This window comes from Branchiostoma belcheri, unplaced genomic scaffold (genome assembly GCF_001625305.1).
Source record: "Branchiostoma belcheri isolate BF01 breed outbred unplaced genomic scaffold, Haploidv18h27 scaffold111, whole genome shotgun sequence".
Taxonomy (NCBI): Eukaryota; Metazoa; Chordata; class Leptocardii; order Amphioxiformes; family Branchiostomatidae; genus Branchiostoma; species Branchiostoma belcheri.
This window is the reverse complement of record NW_017802503.1, coordinates 616,720-637,820: the sequence shown is the minus strand read 5'-3', so window position 1 is coordinate 637,820 and position 21,101 is coordinate 616,720. Positions and strand designations below refer to the sequence as shown.

The window sequence follows — 21,101 nt, the reverse complement described above, 5'->3', positions numbered from 1 at the left end:
TGACAACAACAACAGCAACACCAAAGGGAGATGCGCCATCTTTGTAGGCGCACTAAAACAAACTGTGCAAGGGCTCGAGCAAGAATGAGCGGTTTTCCCTGATTTTGCCTTAGATAGCGAGGCGAATTCTTATCAAGATGTCGCACGAGTAAGTAGACTACATTGTGTTGCTTGTTTCTGTGTTGTTGTTGATGTCGAATGGCATGAAAATGTAACGTAGGAGCACGAAAATCTAAAGTCGTTGTAACGTTATTTGATAAGACACAAGAGTGCAATTTCTAGTTTCATGTATTACGTTAATATATGACTGCTCATTGCACTCTTTATGAATGTACTATAGAGTAGCTTAGAACGTACGTGTAACGTTAGAGGATGTACTCAGTTCTTAGGCAGTAGTTCTATTCAACATTTTGCCAGACCCGTTGAACCGATATGTAGAATTTTGATAGACTCAACTAACGTTAACGTTAGTAATATTATTATCTGCCATGACTTTGACTTTGTAGTCCAGCGTTAGTATAAATCATCCCCCCCCCCTTTTATTTTTTAGCACGTACAACACCCTGTGGCGGCAGGCCCACACAACTATCACAGACCTGCTGGAGATAGAACAACCAGAAGAACCACCAAAGCCTGAGAGGGTGGGTAACGTTATAAAATCAATCTCTGAGCTTTTACGTAACCAAGTTTGTAAAGAAACTGTTTTTACTTCTTCAAAACATGCATATAGCAAGAAGGACAGCAGTATTTTGTGATGTTGTGATGATAGGATGTTTTGTAGTGTAGAACAAGGTTAAATCTCCCTGTGTAGACCATTGACAATGACTGTTTTAAAAACTGTGAAGTCCAATCTCATTTAACAATAAATCAGAAAGGAAGGGGGCATTTTGTGAAAATGTAACTTATCACTTCAACAAAATATGTCACATTAGCATAATTTCTGTTTTACCCATTATAAAATATATTTCTAGTTTCTCCATAGGTCTTTGAGCTCTGTCCCTTAAATCAAAAATCAGAAACTTTTTCTGAATCTGCAACAGTTCAATTTTACATGATAACTGCCATGAAATAAGACAAATTCCTGTTGTCTTGTTTCAGGACCGTCTGACAGCGTTCCAGAATGTGGCCACGATGTACGTCAGATACATCCAGATATTCCGCAAACTGGAGAGCTCCTACGACCAGATTGTCCATCCGCAGAAAAGGTAAATATCACTTTAAAAAATCATTTACCTCACAAACATCATTTTCAAATTTCATGGTCTTCATCAAGCATAAACAGAATGATACAATTGTGGGGTCGTGTTTCGCAATGGCAGAGTGCTCGACTCGGAACCAAGAGGTCCCGGGTTTGAGTCCTAACCACTGATCTTGTGCCCTTGGGAAAAGCACTTTACACGACTTTAACTCGCATAACTCAAGTGAAAATGAGTATTGTCTGTCCTGTTTTTGTTTCTACGTGTGGGGCACAACACCAGCAACAGCTGCCTGTGTGTCCCACGTGTATTGTACATTTGTACTGTTACAATTTCAATAAATCAAATCAAATCAAATCAATTATACGTTATTCATTACTCATTGTCTTGTTTTGCAGACGCGTGTTGCGGCATGTGTTGGACGGCACCATCGGCCGTATTCTCGAGCTGAAGGGTGAACTGACGGGCCTGGAGTTCTCAGAGTTCCACTACTTTGACGACATCCTGTCAGACTTAAAACTCACCCCGGTGAGCATTTTTGCTTTTCTGTTTTATAATATACACTTGTTATGTTAACCAAAGGAAAACATATTGTTTTTCCTCTGTTTCTTCTTCTTCTTCTTCCATTCCAAACACCACCATGGTAACTGGTGTTGGTGTACATAATGTTTGCAATTCTACAGCAGGAGGGATTTAGGCTCCTGTTTGAGTAAGGATTAACAGAGCAGACCAAATGTGAAGGTAAACAGTATACATTTGCTTTGCAAATGTTACCTTTCTAGTTGTATTTGTTATCAGAAAGTTTTATGCTAGGAAAGTGTTTTTTTTTACAAGCTGAACTTGAATTTGAGGGCTATTTTTTACCCGTCCTTTGCAGAATGACATTGAGATGCCGATCCCCAAGTATTTCACCTTGGAGCGGTCCAAGATCCTGAAGGACAGAGAGAAACTTCTGGGACAAATCCTGGCCAAGTTGGGGCCACAGGACAAGGACTTGGTAAGTTGTGTAATAGAACTAAGATATTGATGTACAAAGTTGAAAGGGTTTGTGGAAAACCCAGGCCTGGCTATAGTAGACTAACGACAAAACAGAGACATACTGTTGTATACTCCCTTCCAGAATCCCCAAACTTCTAAAGATGATTCCCAAAATTGGCATCATTAACAATCAATCATATGACCTTTAATTCAAAATTATTAGAAAATTTATTGCTGAAAAGAAGAAAAGCTCAGGATCTATTTTTCGTGATATTGTTTTGTTGACTGGGAATCAGACAATGTAAGTAAGTTACTGACTAGCATGTTGGCAGAATGTACTGCACCTGCGCGGAACCTCTGCAACAGGCAAAATTCTGATGCAACGGTGACCAAAAATCCAACGGAAACTGTGAAAAATCAGAGTTTCACACAGGTGCAGTGTGTGCTGCCAACGTGTTGTGCTGGGCTAGTTTACAATTTTGATAGTCCAGCTATTTAAAGCATGTTTTTTGCTCCTTTCCCATCAGAAAGAGGAGGATAAGCCGACTATTTCTCAATGTTGTGGCATCAGTAGTCCAACTATCTCTTCATGTTTTTTTTTTTTTTTCTTCTGTCACGTCAGAAAGAGGAGGAGAAGCCGATGTCACTGGAGGAGTCCATCCGGATTATCCAGGTGCACGAGCGGGCGCGGCAGGGTCGTCTCAGGGCAAAGTTCATGCGGGAAATCCGCATGCAGGAGGAGCGCGAGAGACAGGCGGCCAACCGCGGCGCCCCGACCATAGAGCCAGACACTGCCGCCATACGCATACAGAAGGTGAGAGGGGTTTATTTATTTATTTCAGCTTTTTTTACACAGATGCAAATGGCCATTAGGCAAGCAGGACAATCCTTTTATGCCCAAATTAAGATAAAATAACAAGAGGGCATGAAAAGAAATAACAAATACCAACAGAATAACAATAATAATAATTGTGACAGCTGCCATACGCATCCAGAAGGTGAGCGGGGTTTCATTTCATGAGAAATGCTCGTGTATTTCCCTAGAACTATCATAGAGTGGTACTCACCGGAACACAGTACAGTACAGTAGGGGCATTGTCACCAGATAGCTTTAGATAACACAACAGTTATAGTTTGCTGTAATATTCAACAGACAAGCACACTGTTTATGTGTATTAACATTCAAATGTCCATAATTTTGTCCAATTCCAGGTGTGGAAGGGTTTTGCACAGAGGAAGCGGACAAAACGAGAGAGGGAAGAGGAAATGATGTTTATCGGGATGGTAGGTCAAATTTTGTTTTTCTGTGTTCAGAATCCTTTGTAACACTTTGATTCTATTTCTGGAGTTGTATCATGTAATGTTTTAGTGTTATTGTCTGTTATGAAATGAATACTAAGCTTTAACTTCCAACACTTAGACGACAGAAATGGGACTTGCCCCAAATTTCAGTAAGTGTTGGAAGTTAAAGCTTAGTCTTTATTTCATAATGACTTGTACCAACACAGATAAACTTTCATGCTAAGTTATTGTCTGTTCTTTATGCTATTTTTGTTGCTGATATTTCTTGTTCTTTCCCCACAGACTCCCATACCAAGTCAGCCTGCTAAGAACACGCCACAGTTTTTAGCCACTAAAACAGAGGTAAACACAGTTTTTACAGGATTACACTCTTTTAGACTAGCATTTGCAATACTTGCTGTATGGCTGTTCTAGAACATAAAAAATTTACTGAATGCAACAGGTCAGCCTCTTTAAGCTACTATGGCAAGTTCTGATTGGTTGTTCTTACCTCTGTCCTTGGTGCTGATTGGCTAGCTGTTCAAATATTAGATTAAGACTAAGCCTTGGATCCAAAATATAGGACTGCATTAGTACACAATATTTATGTGTAATTTGTGTTCTTTAATGTGCAACGTTATGTTTTATTTGGTGTGTAACATTTGTTATCAATTTTGTTATGAAACATTTGTTATTTTGTGCAAAATATTTGTTATTATGTGTAACACGTGTGTTATTTTGTGTGCGACACATGTTCTTTTGTAAGTAACATGTGATGTTTTGTTTTTACCCCTGTCTTTGGTGTAACTTATGCTATTTTATGTCCAGTCCGCGCGCAGAGTAACCCAGGAAGAACATGAGCGTGAGTACCAGCAGGCTCTGGTCACCATCAAGGAGAAGCTTCGAGAGGTGGAGGGGCCAGAGATGAAGGAGAGCATGCAGGACCAGATCAGGCAGTGGTTCATCGAAGTCAGGTACAACACTATTTAGTGTTGTAGTTCAGTGGTTAGCAAACCTGCCAATGGACTAAGAGGTTGGGAGTTCGAATCCCGGCTTTTGTCGCTCACCCGACTGGAAAGGGTTGCAGTCTGGGACATTAGGACGGGACATTAAACCGTGGTCCACTGTTTATCGTGTTTGTCGAAAAGAGCCAGGGGAATTTCCCTGGTACGATGAACCTGTAAATATTGTACATAGCGTCTGTCTTCTCTGTCATGACCAGTGGAAGATTAGCTCTTCTAAACTGGTTTGAGATCACTTTCTTTCTTTTTGATATTTCATGGATTTCACTTCCTAGTTCGTTTTTCAGATATTGTCTCCTACCTTGAAACAACCTTTAAAAATTACAGAGTAAGTATAAAAACAAACCATCTGTTGATAAGTCATTGTAAGAATGTCCTAACTGAGTGCACCTTTCCAGGGATGCCACGGGGAAGTTCCCAGACTACCCAGATGAAGATGAAGGAGGTTCTGCTATGATCTTCAAAGAAAAAACACCAGAAGAGGTGAGGAGAGGAAGGCCCTATTAATGAAAGTTTTGTGAACATAAATTTTCACAATTTTAGATGTTTCTGAAGCTACCAGAATGCTAGAGGTTAGATTTTGTAATGCATTGTTCTACAGTACTGCAGATTAACCTTTAACACACTGAAATAGCCATTTGGCTACCAATTTTCTATAGGCTATGGGGTTAGGAAGCAGGGAGAAGGTTACTAGTAATAGTCAATGTTTTCAAAATGTGTTGAGCACTTTTCTTAGCCACCATGTTCTGGAACTATAACCTTTGTTATGCTGAATTGGTTACTATTGTAAGATGTTCTAGAATTGCTCGATCATCTACAAGTCATTGTTTCTTAATCATACTTTTTAATGAAGTTGAATCTTCAGATGATCTTTAACATCAACTTTCTATTTCAATTTTCATGTAGGAACATGATACAATGTATTTGAACTGTTTCAGTGCTTTGATATTACAAAGTGGCAATGATAGATTTTTAGCTCTGTGCTGAATGTTATTTTACCATTTGCTGTTATTAAATATTTATGAAAAGGACTGTAATATTTTATATTAGAAATGTAAATGCTATCATTGTCTTTCAGAAAGTACCAAGTATTGTAATGAAATTCACAATTCAGCAAAATAGCTGAGAGTGCCTGAATAAACCTTTCATTCATTCTGTAGGTTGAAGCTGAGATGGCCGCCAAGGCTGAAGAAAAAGGCAAGAAAAAGGGCAAGAAAGGGAAGAAAGGGAAGAAGTCAGGCAAGAAGGACAAGAAGGGGAAGAAGGGAAAGAAAGGCAAAAAGGGGAAGAAAGGTGGAGACGATGAAGAGGTACACACAATTTCTAATTTGTTTTCTGAAATTGATGTGGCCTTAATCTATGGAATAAAATGAAAGTAAATAGAAATATATTAAGAAAGATAAGAATTGCATTCCTCTATCTTTTGAAAAAATAAAGTAGAACAAAGAAACATGAATTCTGTAATTCTCTGTTATGATTATACAAGTAATGCAATGTATGATACTTAATTAATTAATACCTAATGGTTTCATGGAAAATAGAGTATGTGAGTTAGTGTAAAGTAGGCTTGAATTCTAAAGATGTATCCCTTTGCTCAGTCCTATACTGCTTCCAATTTTAGAGGACTTTCCAAGCAAGAGGTAAAACTCAATGGTTTCACAATGTGGTGTCAATTGTGATGTCTTGTCCTGTCTTTATATTCATGAATAACACACATAATATGTGATACAAGATTGTAAGACTGCAAATCTATGTGATTCTTAGTGCTTTATCCCTTAAAGTAGCTCAAATCTTATGCCCCCCCCCCCCAAAAAAAAATAGCTACTTAAGCAACTGGATAAAAATCATATCCAGTTGCTTGAGTACTGTTTTTTGTCGTATCGTATTACCTGGATGTCTAACCTTCACCGAAGTAGCTCAAAACTTTTATTAGCATATTTATTTCAGTGTTATGTTTTATGAATGAAGGAAACAACAGTCCAGTACAGAAGTTGGTGTCTAACTCCTATAACTTTTCTCCATGATGCCAGGAGGAGGAGCCAGGCTTCAAGTTGGCCCCATCTGAGTTTGTTCCATCCCTTTCAGAGGGAAACACCCAGTTTCAAGGTGAGAACACATCTGCAATATTTCTCATAATAACAGTTCATATACCAAGACCTGATTGCATGTAAGAGCCTCTGTCCTTGGTGCTGAAAGCTACTAATACTTCTGTTGTTTATATTATCAGTGTTTTTGCTGATTGCACTGATTGGCAAAAGTCATCCCTGTCCTTGGTGCTGATTGTTCAATGCATTTGTTTGCATATTCTGATTGATTGTAACCTCTGTCCTTGTTACTGAGTGGCTACCAACACCTCTTTTGTTGATATAGTTGCAATGATTGGCCAAAGTCTATCCAGTCCTTGGTGCTGATTTGCTAATGCATTCATTGCATATTCTGACTGTTTTGGTGCTGATTGGTTACCAATTTTTTTTTTGATTGCACTGATTGGCCAGTGCCATCCCTGTCCTTGGTGCTGATTGGTTAACACATGTCTCCCCAGGTGTGTGGAAGGAGCGCGACGAGTCTGACAACTTCAGCCAGAAGCACGACGCTGAACTGATCAAGGAGGAGAAGCGGAAGGAGGTGGAGGGAGAGGTCCGGCTGCAGGTGGACGAACTCATGAGGGAGGAGCTCAAGAATCTTAAAGCCGTGAGTGATTGTTGTTACTCATATTTTCCAAGAACTATTGTAGAGTAGAAATCCTTGCCACCAAAAGCATAGTTGGGGCATCATCACGGCACGAAAAACGGTATTTACGGATGCTTAAACTATGCTTAAAGTCAACGTATATTCCGTCTTTACGCATCTATACACGTTTTATACGAGTACGTAAAGATCAACGTTACGTGGTCTTTCCGTAGGTGCGGATGAATCCTTATTTTCCGGTTTTCACGTAGCCTTTAAGCACTTAAAGATGTCTTAAATAATGATAAAGATAGTCTTAAATTGTATGTAAAGTTGACGTATTTTTATTATTTAAGCATTTTTAAGGATGATATACGTATGTGTAAAGATGACGGATAGGTGCGGATGGATCCTTATTTTCCGGTTTTCACGTAGCCTTTAAGCACTTAAAGATGTCTTAAATGATGATTAAAATATTTTTAAATTGTAAGTAAAGTTAACGTTTTTTTATTGTTTAAGCATTTTTAAGGGTAATATACGTATGTGTAAAGATAACGGATAGGTGCGGATGGATCCTTATTTTCCGGTTTTCACGTAGCCTTTAAGCACTTAAAGATGTCTTAAATAAGGATGAAAATATTTCTAAATTGTAAGTAAAGTTGACGTATTTTCATTCTTTAAGCATTTATTACCGCTCATATAAGTGTGTGTAAAGATGTCTTAAATAATGATAAAGATAGTCTTAAATTGTATGTAAAGTTGACGTATTTTTATTATTTAAGCATTTTTAAGGATGATATACGTATGTGTAAAGTTGACGGAAAGGTGCGGATGGATCCTTATTTTCCGGTTTTCACGTAGCCTTTAAGCACTTAAAGATGTCTTAAATAAGGATGAAAATATTTCTAAATTGTAAGTAAAGTTGACGTATTTTCATTCTTCAAGCATTTATTACGGCTCATATAAGTGTGTGTAAAGATGACGGAAAGGTGCGGATTGATCCGTATTTTCCGGTTTTCACGTAGCCTTTCAGCTGCTTAAAGTTGTCATAAATACTTTTTAAAATGCTCTTATAACGTATTTAAAGTTCACGTTTATTTCTAATTGAAGCACTTTTACGGCCAATATACGTGTGTGTAAAGGTAATCATTTGTTGCGTATATGGTGCTTATTTTTCGGATTTTCAGTTGACTTTCAGCAGCTTAAACTGCGTCTTTATTACCCATTAAGTGTGCGTAACGTTGGCGTGTTCTGTTGCATTTACTTGCCGTTTATTCTGCGTATGTCAGAGGTATTTGTGGCATTTTGGTGTCCAGTCCTGTCGTGGTTTGGGTGGGTTATCTTCGGGCCTGCCGTCCTGTTGAAGTTAGGCTCCCTGGATAGAGTTTAGCGGCACGATATCGATGCGAAACGTACCGGGGAGCCTGGCTTACTCCGGCGGCGAAGAGGTCCTGGATCCCCAAAGAAAGCCGCTCCATACCCGGTAGACTGGAAACCAGGCTAGTGACCAAGTCGTGTAGTCTTTGTTCCCGTTGATGCAGCCGGCTGAGCTCGAGCGATAAGTCACTGTGTCCGTGCAATTTAAGTTCCTTCAAGATTCTGCGCTGTATCCAAGTCTAGAATTCCGAATCCAACGTCGTTAGGCAAAGGTAGAGTTTACTTTAAAAGAGCACTCTTGTCCATTTGGCCACCGCAGGCTTGGAGAAGTAATCCGCTCAGTTTCGCGAATACAGATACCGATATGACTCCCGGTCTTGGTCGCCGATACAGATATACGGTCGTGATGTTTTCTCATTCCGTGCCGTGCAGTGCCGTGTTCCATATCTCCACTCCAATCCGTTGTACACTTGTACAGAACGAGGACCATGTGCCCTAGTTTTGTGTCCGTTCCGTCGGGGTTCAGGGTGATTAAACCCAAGTGAATCTCGTACATAACCTGCAGTGAGTCCTGATGGAATTGGTCCAATCTTCTATCCCGTACTTGTCTTCAAAAAGGCGCCCTGTAAAATGCTAGCCCTGGTGCTTGCGTCTTGCATATCCAGTAGATTTCAAAATCCCACCGTTGTCTGTCATTGGATAATACCCTGTCACATGACACACCATCTGGCAGATATCGGCTCCCCCATATGGCGATTAACTTGCATTTGAATCCCTGGGTTGTTTTTTCACAGCTTGGCACTGAATAAATTTACATTTTGAAAAACACCATGCCTTCTCAGCGCATCTTACCGAAACACACCGCAGATATTGTTTGTTTCATGTTTTTATAAACAACTTTTACATTTACATTCATTTCTCATTACATTCGCCGCCGACAACTGATTTGTGCATCCTGAAACAACGGTCTCGTACTTTCACACCCGAATTGTCCGCCTAAAAATTCCAGGACGGAGTACGTAACATCAGAAACATGTTACGGACGGACAGTGTTTGCCAGTTTGAATACAGAGACAAAATAGAATAACGCAAAATTATATACAACTTTTGGGAACATATGAGCTGAAGGGAAGAGATCACTTCCCGTTTACCTAAACTAAGATTAAACACGTCGTATGTTTGTTGAATCATGGAGGTCTCTTTTTTCTACCTCCATGGTTGAATAAACGCATCGTTTCATAGAGGTTTTGGGAACATATAAGCCAGCGTCATCTAAAATACGCGTACAGAAAAATTAAACACGTCGTATGTTTGTTGAATAAACGTTAAATATCCTTTAGCTTTCGGGAACATATAAGCCAACGTCACTTCAAATACGCGTAAGGTAAGATTAAACACGCCGTATGTTTGTTGACTAACCGCTACGTTTCATATAGCTTTTGGGAATATATAAGCCAACATCACTCAAAATGCGCGTATGGAAAAACTAAACACGTCGTATGTTTGTTGAATAAACGCTACATTTCCTTTATCTTTCGGGAACATATAAGCAAACATCACTTACAAAACACGTAAGGTAAGATTAAACACGTCGTATGTTTGTTGAATAAACGCTACGTTTCAGGGAGTTTTTAGGAATATATAAGCCAGCGTCACTTAAAATGCACGTAAGGAAAAACTAAACATGACGTATGTTTGTTGACTAAACGCTATATTTTATATAGCTTTCGGGAAAATATAAGCTAACTTCACTTAAAGTACGTGTAAAGTAAGATTAAACACGTCGTATGTTTGTTGAATAAACGCTACGTTTCATGGAGTTGTTAGGAATATATAAGCCAACGTCACTTAAAATGCACGTATGGAAAAACTAAACACGTCGTATGTTTGTTGAATAAACGCTACATTTCCTTTATCTTTCGGGAACATATAAGCAAACATCACTTACAAAACACGTAAGGTAAGATTAAACACGTCGTATGTTTGTGGAATAAACGCTACGTTTCAGGGAGTTTTTGGGAATATATAAGCCAACGTCACTTAAAATACGCGTATGGAAAGATTAAACACGCCTTATTGTTGTTGAATAAACGCTTTATTTCATGTAGCTTTTGGGAATATATAAGCTAAAGGGGGGAGGTTCTCCCCTCGTTCGCTTAAAGTGTGCGTAGAGGAAGATTAAACGCGTCGTATATTTGTTGAATAAACGTTACCTTTCATATAGTTTTTGTGAACATATAAGCTAAAGGGAAGAGGTACCTCCCCGTTCACTTAAGATATTCGTAGGGAAAGATATAACACAGCGTATGTTTGTTAAAAAAACGCTACATATCATCCATTGCTTTTGGAAACATATCAATTAAACTGCGCGTTGGGGAAGATTAAACACGTCGTATTGTCACCGTATTGTTGTTGAATAAACGCTACCTTTCATATTGTGTTCGGGATCATATAAGCTAAAGGGGGGAGGTTCTCCCTCCGTTCGCTTAAAGTGTGCGTAGAGAAAGATTAAATGCGTCGTATATTTGTTGAATAAACGCTACCTTTCATATTGTTTTCGTGAACATATTAAGCTAAAGGGGGAGGTTCTCCCTCCGTTCGGTTAAAGCGTGCGTAGAGAAAGATTAAACACGTCGTATATTTGTTGAATAAACGCATCGTTTCATAGAGGTTTTGGGAACATATAAGCCAGCGTCATTCAAAATACGCGTACAGAAAAATTAAACACGTCGTATGTTTGTTGAATAGACGTTACATTTCCTTTAGCTTTCGGGAACATATAAGCCAACGTCACTTAAAATACGCGTAAGGTAAGATTAAACACGCCGTATGTTTGTTGACTAACCGCTACGTTTCATATAGCTTTTGGGAATATATTAGCCAACGTCACTCAAAATGCGCGTATGGAAAGATTAAACACGCCTTATTGTTGTTGAATAAACGCTTTATTTCATATAGCTTTTGGGAATATATAAGCTAAAGGGGGGGAGGTTCTCCCCTCGTTCGCTTAAAGTGTGCGTAGAGAGATTAAACGCGTCGTATATTTGTTGAATAAACGTTACCTTTCATATAGTTTTTGTGAACATATAAGCTAAAGGGAAGAGGTACCTCCCCGTTCACTTAAAATACCTGTAGGAAAAGATGTAACACAGCGTATGTTTGCTGAAAAAAACGCTACATATCATCCATAGCTTTTGGAAACATATCAATTAAAATGCGCGTTGGGGAAGATTAAACACGTCGTATTGTCGTCGTATTGTTGTTGAATAAACGCTACCTTTCATATTGTTTTCGGAAGCATATAAGCTATCCCCCCGTTCGTTTAAAACGTGCATAGAGAAAGATTAAACGTGCCGTATATTTGTTGAATAAAACTTTTGGGAACATATAAGCTGAAGAGGGAAAGTCTGACCACCGTACACTGAAAGTGTGCGGAGAGGAAGATTAAACACGTCATATGTTTGTTGGTAAGCCATAAAAACACAACGCGAAAAATTTTTGTATTTGCGTGCACCGAGGTCTGCTACAATTCATGTCAGGCGTTGAAAGGAAACAGAGCTCTAGGCACAGGCTCTCGATGATTTATGCGGCGTCTTTTCCGTCCTGCTTTAAATTGTGCGTAGAAAAAACAATCAAAAATATACCTGATTGATTTACTCATGTTTCAAATTTGACTTAAGTTTTCAAACAGAAATACGAAACATTTCCTATACCTTTCTGGGACATATAAGTTTAACATATTTGTCGGAACTGAATATTTCAGTATCTGTAAACCGTGCGTAAAGAAACATGCCGTAATACGTTACATTTACAACTGCGAAAATCCTTCGTAAAGATTAGATTTCTTTTTCAGTACACTTTAATCGATCTTAAATTCTGCTTAAATATTTCCCTGTCTTTAAAGTCTCAATACGGATGTCGTAAATTTTGCTTAAATATCTGTTTTCGTGCTGTGCATCACTAGAAAGCTTTAAACAACTCCTGCAATTAAATGTGCAAAGGTTGGGTGTAACAGGTCGTTCTATGTGATGTATCAGAATCTAGCTGCCGCCCACCATATGCGTGTGAAGTTGGTCAGTTACACCAAAGGGAAGTTAAACCGGCTATACTGATAAAACAGACCAAAGGAAAGTTATAACAGTGATACAGATACAGGCAGCTCTGTCAGACTGCCCTTCTTCTATGGATTGCTTTCAAACCTGGCAACTTTGAAAATATACAGTAATACTCCCCAAGGAAACACAGCAGTTTTTAAAGCATCTAGTTTTATTTCTGTGACTATTAGCTTTCTGTAACAGTTATGGTTTCCAATGTTGAATTATCAATGTTTGAGATTATATCCCTTTTTCTAGAATTTTAGCTCATACATGTACTTGTCATCCATTTTTCAGGCTGTGGAAAGAGACAAGGGGAAGAAGGGAAAGAAAGGAAAGAAGAGCGGAAAGAAGAAGGTAGGTTCCAGTCTCTTGTGTTATTCCTCTAATTCTTCAGTGACAACATTTAGTAAAATGACACGTATTTGTTGTACAACAACTCAGAGTTGCTACAGAGGTCTTTCAGAACTGGTAGAACTCCAAAAGAAAACTTTCAAGTTTCTATTATGTATATTCTAACTTAAGGCCACACCAATTTGATTTGATTTGTTTAACCGTTCTCGGATTTTTTAAAATATGGTTAACTAGAAAAGCCTAATGAAAGCAAAGTCTGAGGACCTGGTTGATGCTTCAGTGGACTCAGTGTTAAGTAGTAAATACAGCCATATTCGAGTTTTCTTCCTAGCCCTCTCATTTTATGATGTCCGCAAAATGAATTGTTGTGGCCTAAGACTGTATTGTGAGTTCCTTTGACAAGTTGAACATGTATCGCTGTACTACAGTCTTTACTCCGACGTTTAATATGTTTTCCCATCTCGATGCAAGCTGCGTAAAAGGAGTAGATCTAGAAGTAGGAGTAGAAACTCCTATGACTCGTTTCTTGGTACTCCCATTAAGAAAAGGAGGAAATCGCCGGTAATGTGTCCATATACCACTACTCTTATCACTACTGTTCTTAAGAAACTACAAAAAAAATGGTCAGTCTTTAGTTAGTGCTTTAAGTGTAGGTCAGATAGAAACAGTTGCACAGAGAAAAGTTTGTACACCAAACACGCATGAATGTACCATGAATTTCAAACACTGCACTACAAAGCAAAATGATGATGAGAAACTTAGCACAGGCACCACATGTATGTTGTATAGCAAACTTTTCTATTTCAACGCACTCCAAAAGTGGTGTAAAATGTCTTGCTGTATGGTGTTATGTCATCACAAATGTGCACTACTGTTTGCTGCACTGATTGGTCAAAGTCATCCCTGTCCTTGGTGCTGATTGGTTAATGGTGCTGATTGTTTAATGGTGCTGATTGGTTCATGCCTCTGGTTGCATCTTCTGATTGGCTGAAACTTCACACATTTCAAAAAAACAATATCTACAACTGCTGACTCCCATCATATAGTAACATTTCTTTTTCTCTGTTTTCCTCTAACAGAAGAAGAAGGGGAAGAAGAGTGGGAAGAAAGGCAAGAAGGGAAAGAAGGAGAAGGATCTCACTGCTGACAGGTATGGATCATGTTTAGAGTTAAAACTAGATCCAACACAAAAAGTTCTCTCACCTAGAGCTTTTGACTAGTCACTCTGGTCTTCCTTAGTAGACTGACCCAGTGAGGCTTGTCACATGGCTTCTTTGAAGTGTAATGTCAACACTGGGTCAAAGGTAGCTGGTAGACGATGTTGGCCCCTGTCGCGGTTGAGTGAAGGGTGGTGGGCCATGATGTAAATAGCCCTCTCAGGAAATAGTCCTGTTCAGTATCCAATATTCTTACAGGTACAGATAATCAGACATAATTCCTTCTTCTTGTTGCTTTTTTCCCCAGGACTATCGAGTCGCTGTATGAAGAGTTGGTACAGGAGGGAATCCTGGTCCGGTGTCCCAAAGTGCACATGTCGGACTACCTTGGGGAGTACAGTTACCTCGGCACCACCCTGCGCACAGCTAACATCGAGCCCATGCCGTCTCTACACGACGTGCGCAGGGTCGTAACGGAGTACGGCATCCTTCCACTGGGTGGGTGAATGTTTGTTGTTGTAGTGTGGGCTGGTCATTATCTTCTTAAACCATTGTGCTGATAATATCTTAGAATTGAAAAATAAACTAAAAAAACAGATGAAACTAAACAAAAAAGGATTTGGGGTTATGTCCACATCCCTGTCCTCGGTGCTGATTGGTTAATGTATTTGGTCTTGCAAATGTTACCTTTATAGTTGGACATTGTTTTTGCTCACAACACTGCCCACACATGTATCTTTGGGACCGCATTGTGGATACAGTTCCTTGTAACCACGCATTTGTGTAGATATGTAAATATTGTGCGTTTTGAAATGCATCTATAGCAGCAACTCCTGTGCTGCAGTGCAGTGTGAACCAGTCAGAATTGCCCTGAGGAAGGTGACAGACGGTCACCAAAACATCGGCTGAATAAAAGACTTGGTTGTGTAAAAACCTTTACTCACTGCCCACACGTGTACCCCACCAGGATCCCAGGCTGTCCATGAAAAGGCCCCTCTGGTGAAATCGCTCCTTCTAACCGGGCCGCGGGGCACCGGGAAAAAGATGCTTGTTCACGCCATCTGCACGGAGACCGGCGCCAACTTGTTTGATCTGACCTGCACCAACATCGCCGGGAAGTACCCGGGCAAGAGCGGCCTCTCCATGATGATGCACATGGTCTTCAAGGTACGACTGCTTTCTTAAAGGAACTGCGTCTTGTTTGAAGTTAAAACTTTCGATCCAACACAAAAAGTCCTCTACCTGGAGCTTTTGACCAGTCACTCTGGTCTTCCTCAGTAGACTGACCCAGTGAGGCTTGTCACATGGTTTCTTTGAAGTGTGACGTCAACACTGGGTCAGAGGTTTCTGGTGAGTCTACTGGAAGGAAGACCAGAGTGACTGGTTGAAAGCTCTAGGTCAAAGTCCACCTTTTACAATGACTTGAATCATGTATTTATTGATGGAATAGTTGCGTGGGAACAAGACATAATTTTTAATTTCTGCTCTGTTGTTCTTGTTCCCAGGTTGCCCGGCAGTTGCAGCCCTCTGTTATCTTCATAGGAGACGCTGAGAAGACGTTTTTGAAGAAAGTCCCCAAGACTGATCCGGTACGTCATCCTCCAACCTCCAAATGATTCTTGTTTAGAATTTAGAAGAAAAACTGCACAGTACGATTGCTTTCATTGCAACAGTCATGTAAAATTCATGTAGTCCATAACATGACTTACTAGTAAGATAGGGTATGGAGCAAAATACTATTAAGGATTTTGAAATGTCTTGGTGAACCATCAAAGAAATCTAAATACTCTCTCTCTGGTTTATAGTCTGTTGTTCCCATCATCTGAGGGTTAGACGACACATGCTTGCACACTGATGCTGGGGCTTAATGGCAGCTTGCCATTTGCCTCTGTCCTGTGGTTCTTGTGCACAGCAAATGTTAATACCCCTGTGGGTTAGAGTCTCAGCAACTTCACCAGCCAACCACACAGTGTCAACATTCTTATTATCTAAAGCATTCTTATTATGTTTTTCCCCCAGACTGACCCCAAGAGACTAAAGAAGGACCTCCCGAAAGCCATCAAAGGTATGAAAGCGGAGGACCGTGTTGTGATAGTCGGGACGTCCCGCCAGCCCTTCGACTGTGAGCTGAAGGGACTGACAGGCTCGTACCAGAAAATCATCCTCATCCCACGGCCAGACTACGCCTCACGTTTCTGTAAGTTTCAGTTTGTAGTAGAGAAGTTAGGCAAATTGTGAAAAAAAACAGGGTATACGTCAGAGACATCCAGGGATATGCCAAAAAACACTCAAGCAACTCTGTATGGTTTTGAAAACATGCAGTTTCTGACAAGTCTCCAGTGTCAGTACTGTCACTGACAAAGGGTACCTGATGCTTCCTGAAATGTCTGACTATTTCAAACCCATATACAGTTGCTTGAGTAACTGTTTTTTTTTTCATAAAGCAACATATACTTTTTAGTATTAACCATTCAGCACCAAGGACAGTGTCCAGAAGATGTCAGTCTCTGCCCAATGTTATCCCTGTCCTTGGTGCTGATTATGTTTACCAAAGGAAAGCGTATTGTTTTTGCTCAGTTTCCTCTTCTTCTTCTCCAAACCAATAAGGTCAACGACCTGAACCAGATATCTGTCACCATGGCAACTAGTACTGTTACAGTAGCAGTGTTGGGTTACATTTTGTAGTACTGAGCTGGAGAGCCTGCTCACCATACATATGAATGTGTAAGAATAAACAGAACTTTGCAATGTTACTTTCGTAGTTTTTAAAACTGTTGAATCAGATGCTGATGTTTGCAGTGATGTGGCATTCCATGATCAAACAAAAACCGTAAAAAAATCAGGGTTTCACACAGGCACAGTACATTCTGCCGACATGCTATGGCTATGCTATCAGATGCGTTTATAACTGTCCATGCTTGTGTTTGCAGTGATGTGGCAGTCAATGATCCAGAAGGGGCAGGGGATCCTGACCAACCACCTGGACGTCAGCTCGCTGTCCAAGGTGACGGACGGGTACACGCCTGCGCAGATGTGGACAGCTGTGCAGCAGGTGCTCACAGACAGACGCGTCCAACAGGTTAGACACCTGGATATTCAAGTTGTTTTAGTATTTCACCAGCAGTAACACTCAGGTACATAACAACCTATTTTCAGGGTATGCTGGGTATACAAAGCACGGAAACCTCACACAATTTCAGCTCTCCATTCGATCATGACATCACAATTCCTGAATAAATTTTACCAGTCACAAAGTCATACCTTGCTTTAGTGACAGGTTATTCCACAGTTGTTGGGGGCCATAGAATTCATGACCATTCGTTTTACATGAGCCAATGTTTTGGTGGCCATCTGTCACCTTACTGTGCATTGGAGCTATATATATATATATAGGTGTTACATGGCTCACAGTGCACTGAAGCTAACAATATCTATCTCGTGTACATGTATGTCACAATACAATTCTTTATTTGTTCACTCTAAGATTTACACTGTCAATCCTTCCAGGGTTGACATCACCTTTTCAAGATGTCAGCATAGTTAGCATGACTAGTTTGATGGGATCGATAAAAAAGGGAAACAATTTATATTTGTTCTGTTGCAGTTGTCCAAGAGGCCGCTGACGTCTGTGGAGTTCATCAGTCCCTTAGCCAGGATAGATCCGATATACAAGGAGGAAGAGGAGGCCTTCAAGGTACTGCACACACTTTACATCCATTCCTCACCTTTATATTATAGGATTTTCTTTCCTTATACAACATCAAATAACAAGACACAGAAGTTCTGAATGAACCTAATAACTGATAACTTGCTAAGGTAAGCATCACATCTGTTTTTGATTAGGCAGCAGGGAGGAGGTTGAACAACAATAAGCTTTGTATTACTATCAATACTGATCCTATTAAGACATACAGTTTAGATCTATTCAATTTGCATCTTTTGAAATTTCTCAAGATCTTTATTTCACATTGAATCCCTTGCAGTAGGAATTAATGTGTAGTCAAGCATAGTTCAGTTCTTCAAGCATAGGCATGGCTTAGTTTGAGTATCTGAAGTCAATGACTACCAGTATAGCTAGTCAGGGAATTAGATGCTAGCTTCAGTCTTAGCTGTGTTGAACCCTTATTAGGACTGGTTTGAGATCACCCCTCTCTCTAAAGCTTGCAGTGTCCTCCCTGGCAGATCACTGTAATGGTCTGCATTCTGCTCTCATATACCAGAATTGGCTATCTAGTAAGGTTGGGTGGAAGGAAAAAAGGGACGGCCATCCTTCAGCAAAGTATCAATAAGCTTTACACTTATTGTAGGCGCCCATCAGGTCAGGAACTTTTGGAAATCAGAGTTACACACGTCAGTAAATCTGCCAGGGTGGACAACACAAACGAAAGCCTGTTCTAAAATGGTGTTCTATCTGAAATATCCCCCCTGTGACATAAGCAATGGACCTATGCCATTATTACGTCACAGTTTGTTTACCGCAATGAATGCCGGTCAATCAACGTTTATATTGTACAGGGGTGCGTAACGCAGTGTGTGTTTGTGTAGCGTTAGCCTAATACATGTATAATTCTTTTAATACAGTACTACTTTCGTCTAATGTCACAAATAAATCAACCATGCGGCATGCAATGCTGACTGTCAACACAACTAGACGCAGCAAAAATTTGACATACCTTACTTTGAAAACTTTGAAATGATCTTTATTCTGTAACTGACCGTTCTAGAATGTTCTTTAGAACAGGTAAACAAACTGTGACGTAATACTGGTATAGGTCCATTACATTGTGATCAGTGAAAGGCAAACTGGTCTATTGGGGGCTAGCTTCAGCTTTAGCTGTGTTGAACCCTTATTAGGACTGGTTTGAGGTCACCCCTCTCTCTAAAGCCAAGGCTGCGGCCATGGCAGAAGATGACGAAGATGAAGAAGACGACAAGAACAAGAAAAAGGGCAAAAAGAAATAGACAGGAATAGGCAGGCTCAGCTATGATTGGTCAGGCAGGTGGTTACCGTAGTTACAAAAGAGTTTTGATTGGCTCAAAGTTTGGAGCTGAATTGTTTCAGGTTTTCTGTTAGTCTATATGTTCTGTTGATGTTAGTCTAATCTCATTGTTTCTGTGGTACCATACAGGCAGATACCTGCAATTTACTCATTGATCTTGTTGAGCTACATTAGAGACAGTTTTAAAGGCATCCAGTGCAGTTTCTGGGCGGCAAAACTGGAAATATTCTGGATAAGGAAATGTGTCTGATATTGACACATGCTGCTTCACATTAGCACATTTGAGTCAGCATTTCATACTTTGGGCATTCAAAACTGCAGGAACAATCCCCAAGATAAGTCCTTTATTTTCTAGGTGGTACCCTAAAAATCAGCCCAGGGGCCTTTCAGTAACCATTTTTCGTCAGAATTTTGGGAATTTTTGCTCCATGAGGGTCAATATACACTGGGATAGTGTGGTTTCAACTCAGTATATAGATAAAAATTAATGACTAGAATATTAGCTTTAAAAAATCCAGTTCCCAAGCCCTAAAAACTGCACCGGATGCCTTTAACAGTGTTTCAAGTTGAATATTTGTCAGGTTCTTGACACAATTACTCAGGAAATCAATACCAGAGCATTAGACACATAAGAATTTTCTATATCGTCCATGAACTAACTTATTGTCCCCCCACTTTTCAGAGCTGGAATGAGAAAACGCCACTGGGGAAGAAGAGAGCAAAGGCTGCTAAAGGGGACGATGAGGATGATGGGGGAGGGAAGAAGGGAAAGAAGGGGAAAAAGGGCAAGAAGAGTGGAAAGAAAGGGAAAAAGAAGAAGAAGAAGTAAACTGCACATCATCCAAGTTGAGATTATCACTGTGTATAGTATTGTAATGTGTATATTAAGCTGTACTATATCATATTAATGTCACTGTTCAAGCAGTATAGCAAAATTGTGGAATTTTGCAGAGATTCTTTTAGTGACACAGGAGCAGCTTGCATTTTTAGCGTTTAAAGAAAAATTCACTGGGACAACAACTTTTTTTCTTCTCAAGTGACAAAGTTTGAAAAACATTTCATTTGTGTACGTGAAAAATTGCAAACTTAAAATCAATTATCAAAAAACTTGGGTGTGGGTGGTATGCCATCATCTTGTTATGATATATTGGTAAATTAATGCATAAACCTCTGCAGTTTTGTTGTGAACTGATAGAGGGCCTCACTGCTCCACGGGAGGACAGCATTGCTGCTGCTTCTCACAGATTGTAACTCCTGATTAAATACTTTGTGTTTGCACAAATAACATTGTCTGTATTTTATTTTAAAAAACGACAATAGTTTGTTGCATGTCAGAAAAACTAACAATAAAAGGATTTTGGGTTATGCCCACATAGCTGTCCTTGGTGCTGATTGGTTAGTGTATTTGATTGGTGGAAACATTCAAATTGAGCCAAAGCAATTTTTAGCGATTTCTCAGATTGATAATCATCTATTGATTATTGAACATTGTTTAAAATTTGCTCACAACACTACCCACACAATACTAGTAGTGCAATGGCCAAGTGGGTAGAGCAGTAGTTTTTGAAGCTATACCTTGCATGGTGTATTCTGTATAACACCATCCACACACACACAGATACACATGCCTGTCCTCGGTACTGAAGACCATCCACACACACACACAGATACACATGCCTGTCCTTGGTGCTGAACACCATCCATACACAGGTAAACATGCCTGTCCTTGGTGCTGAACACCACACACACACACACACACACACACACACACACACACACACACGCACACAACACTACCAGTGGACGAGTCCCTTCTATGGAGATTGCACAAAGCTGTGTGGCCAATGATGTGGGTACCGAGCTATCTGGTTCAGAAAGGATTTGGACTTTGACCTACATTACAACAGAGGGACATCAAGGCAAAAAGGCATTCTTAGTTTGAAGTGCTTTTTCACATCTTTATTGCTAATTACTA

General features: G+C 39.8%; 1 protein-coding gene across 1 annotated transcript; it reads left to right on the top strand.

The window, feature by feature from the left end:
* The first annotated feature begins 1 nt into the window (after position 1).
* On the top strand, positions 2–20,407 carry LOC109488009 (IQ and AAA domain-containing protein 1-like). Its single transcript, XM_019792154.1, has 22 exons — positions 2–148; positions 551–641; positions 1,099–1,205; positions 1,595–1,724; positions 2,074–2,193; positions 2,797–2,988; positions 3,387–3,458; positions 3,759–3,818; positions 4,284–4,429; positions 4,876–4,960; positions 5,638–5,787; positions 6,511–6,583; positions 7,020–7,168; positions 12,913–12,972; positions 14,049–14,119; positions 14,434–14,624; positions 15,094–15,293; positions 15,632–15,715; positions 16,146–16,323; positions 17,057–17,205; positions 17,731–17,820; positions 19,809–20,407. Exons 1-22 carry the CDS (start codon positions 138–140, stop codon positions 19,953–19,955), a joined length of 2,556 nt encoding a protein of 851 aa, XP_019647713.1. The 5' UTR covers positions 2–137; the 3' UTR covers positions 19,956–20,407.
* Positions 20,408–21,101: the final 694 nt, after the last annotated feature.

Bases quoted from the DNA above. Each gene is read 5' to 3' on its own strand.
- LOC109488009 (XM_019792154.1), top strand. The intron at 642-1,098 runs GTGGGTAACGTT...GTCTTGTTTCAG, and splicing joins AACCACCAAAGCCTGAGAGG to GACCGTCTGACAGCGTTCCA. The intron at 2,989-3,386 runs GTGAGAGGGGTT...GTCCAATTCCAG, and splicing joins CCGCCATACGCATACAGAAG to GTGTGGAAGGGTTTTGCACA.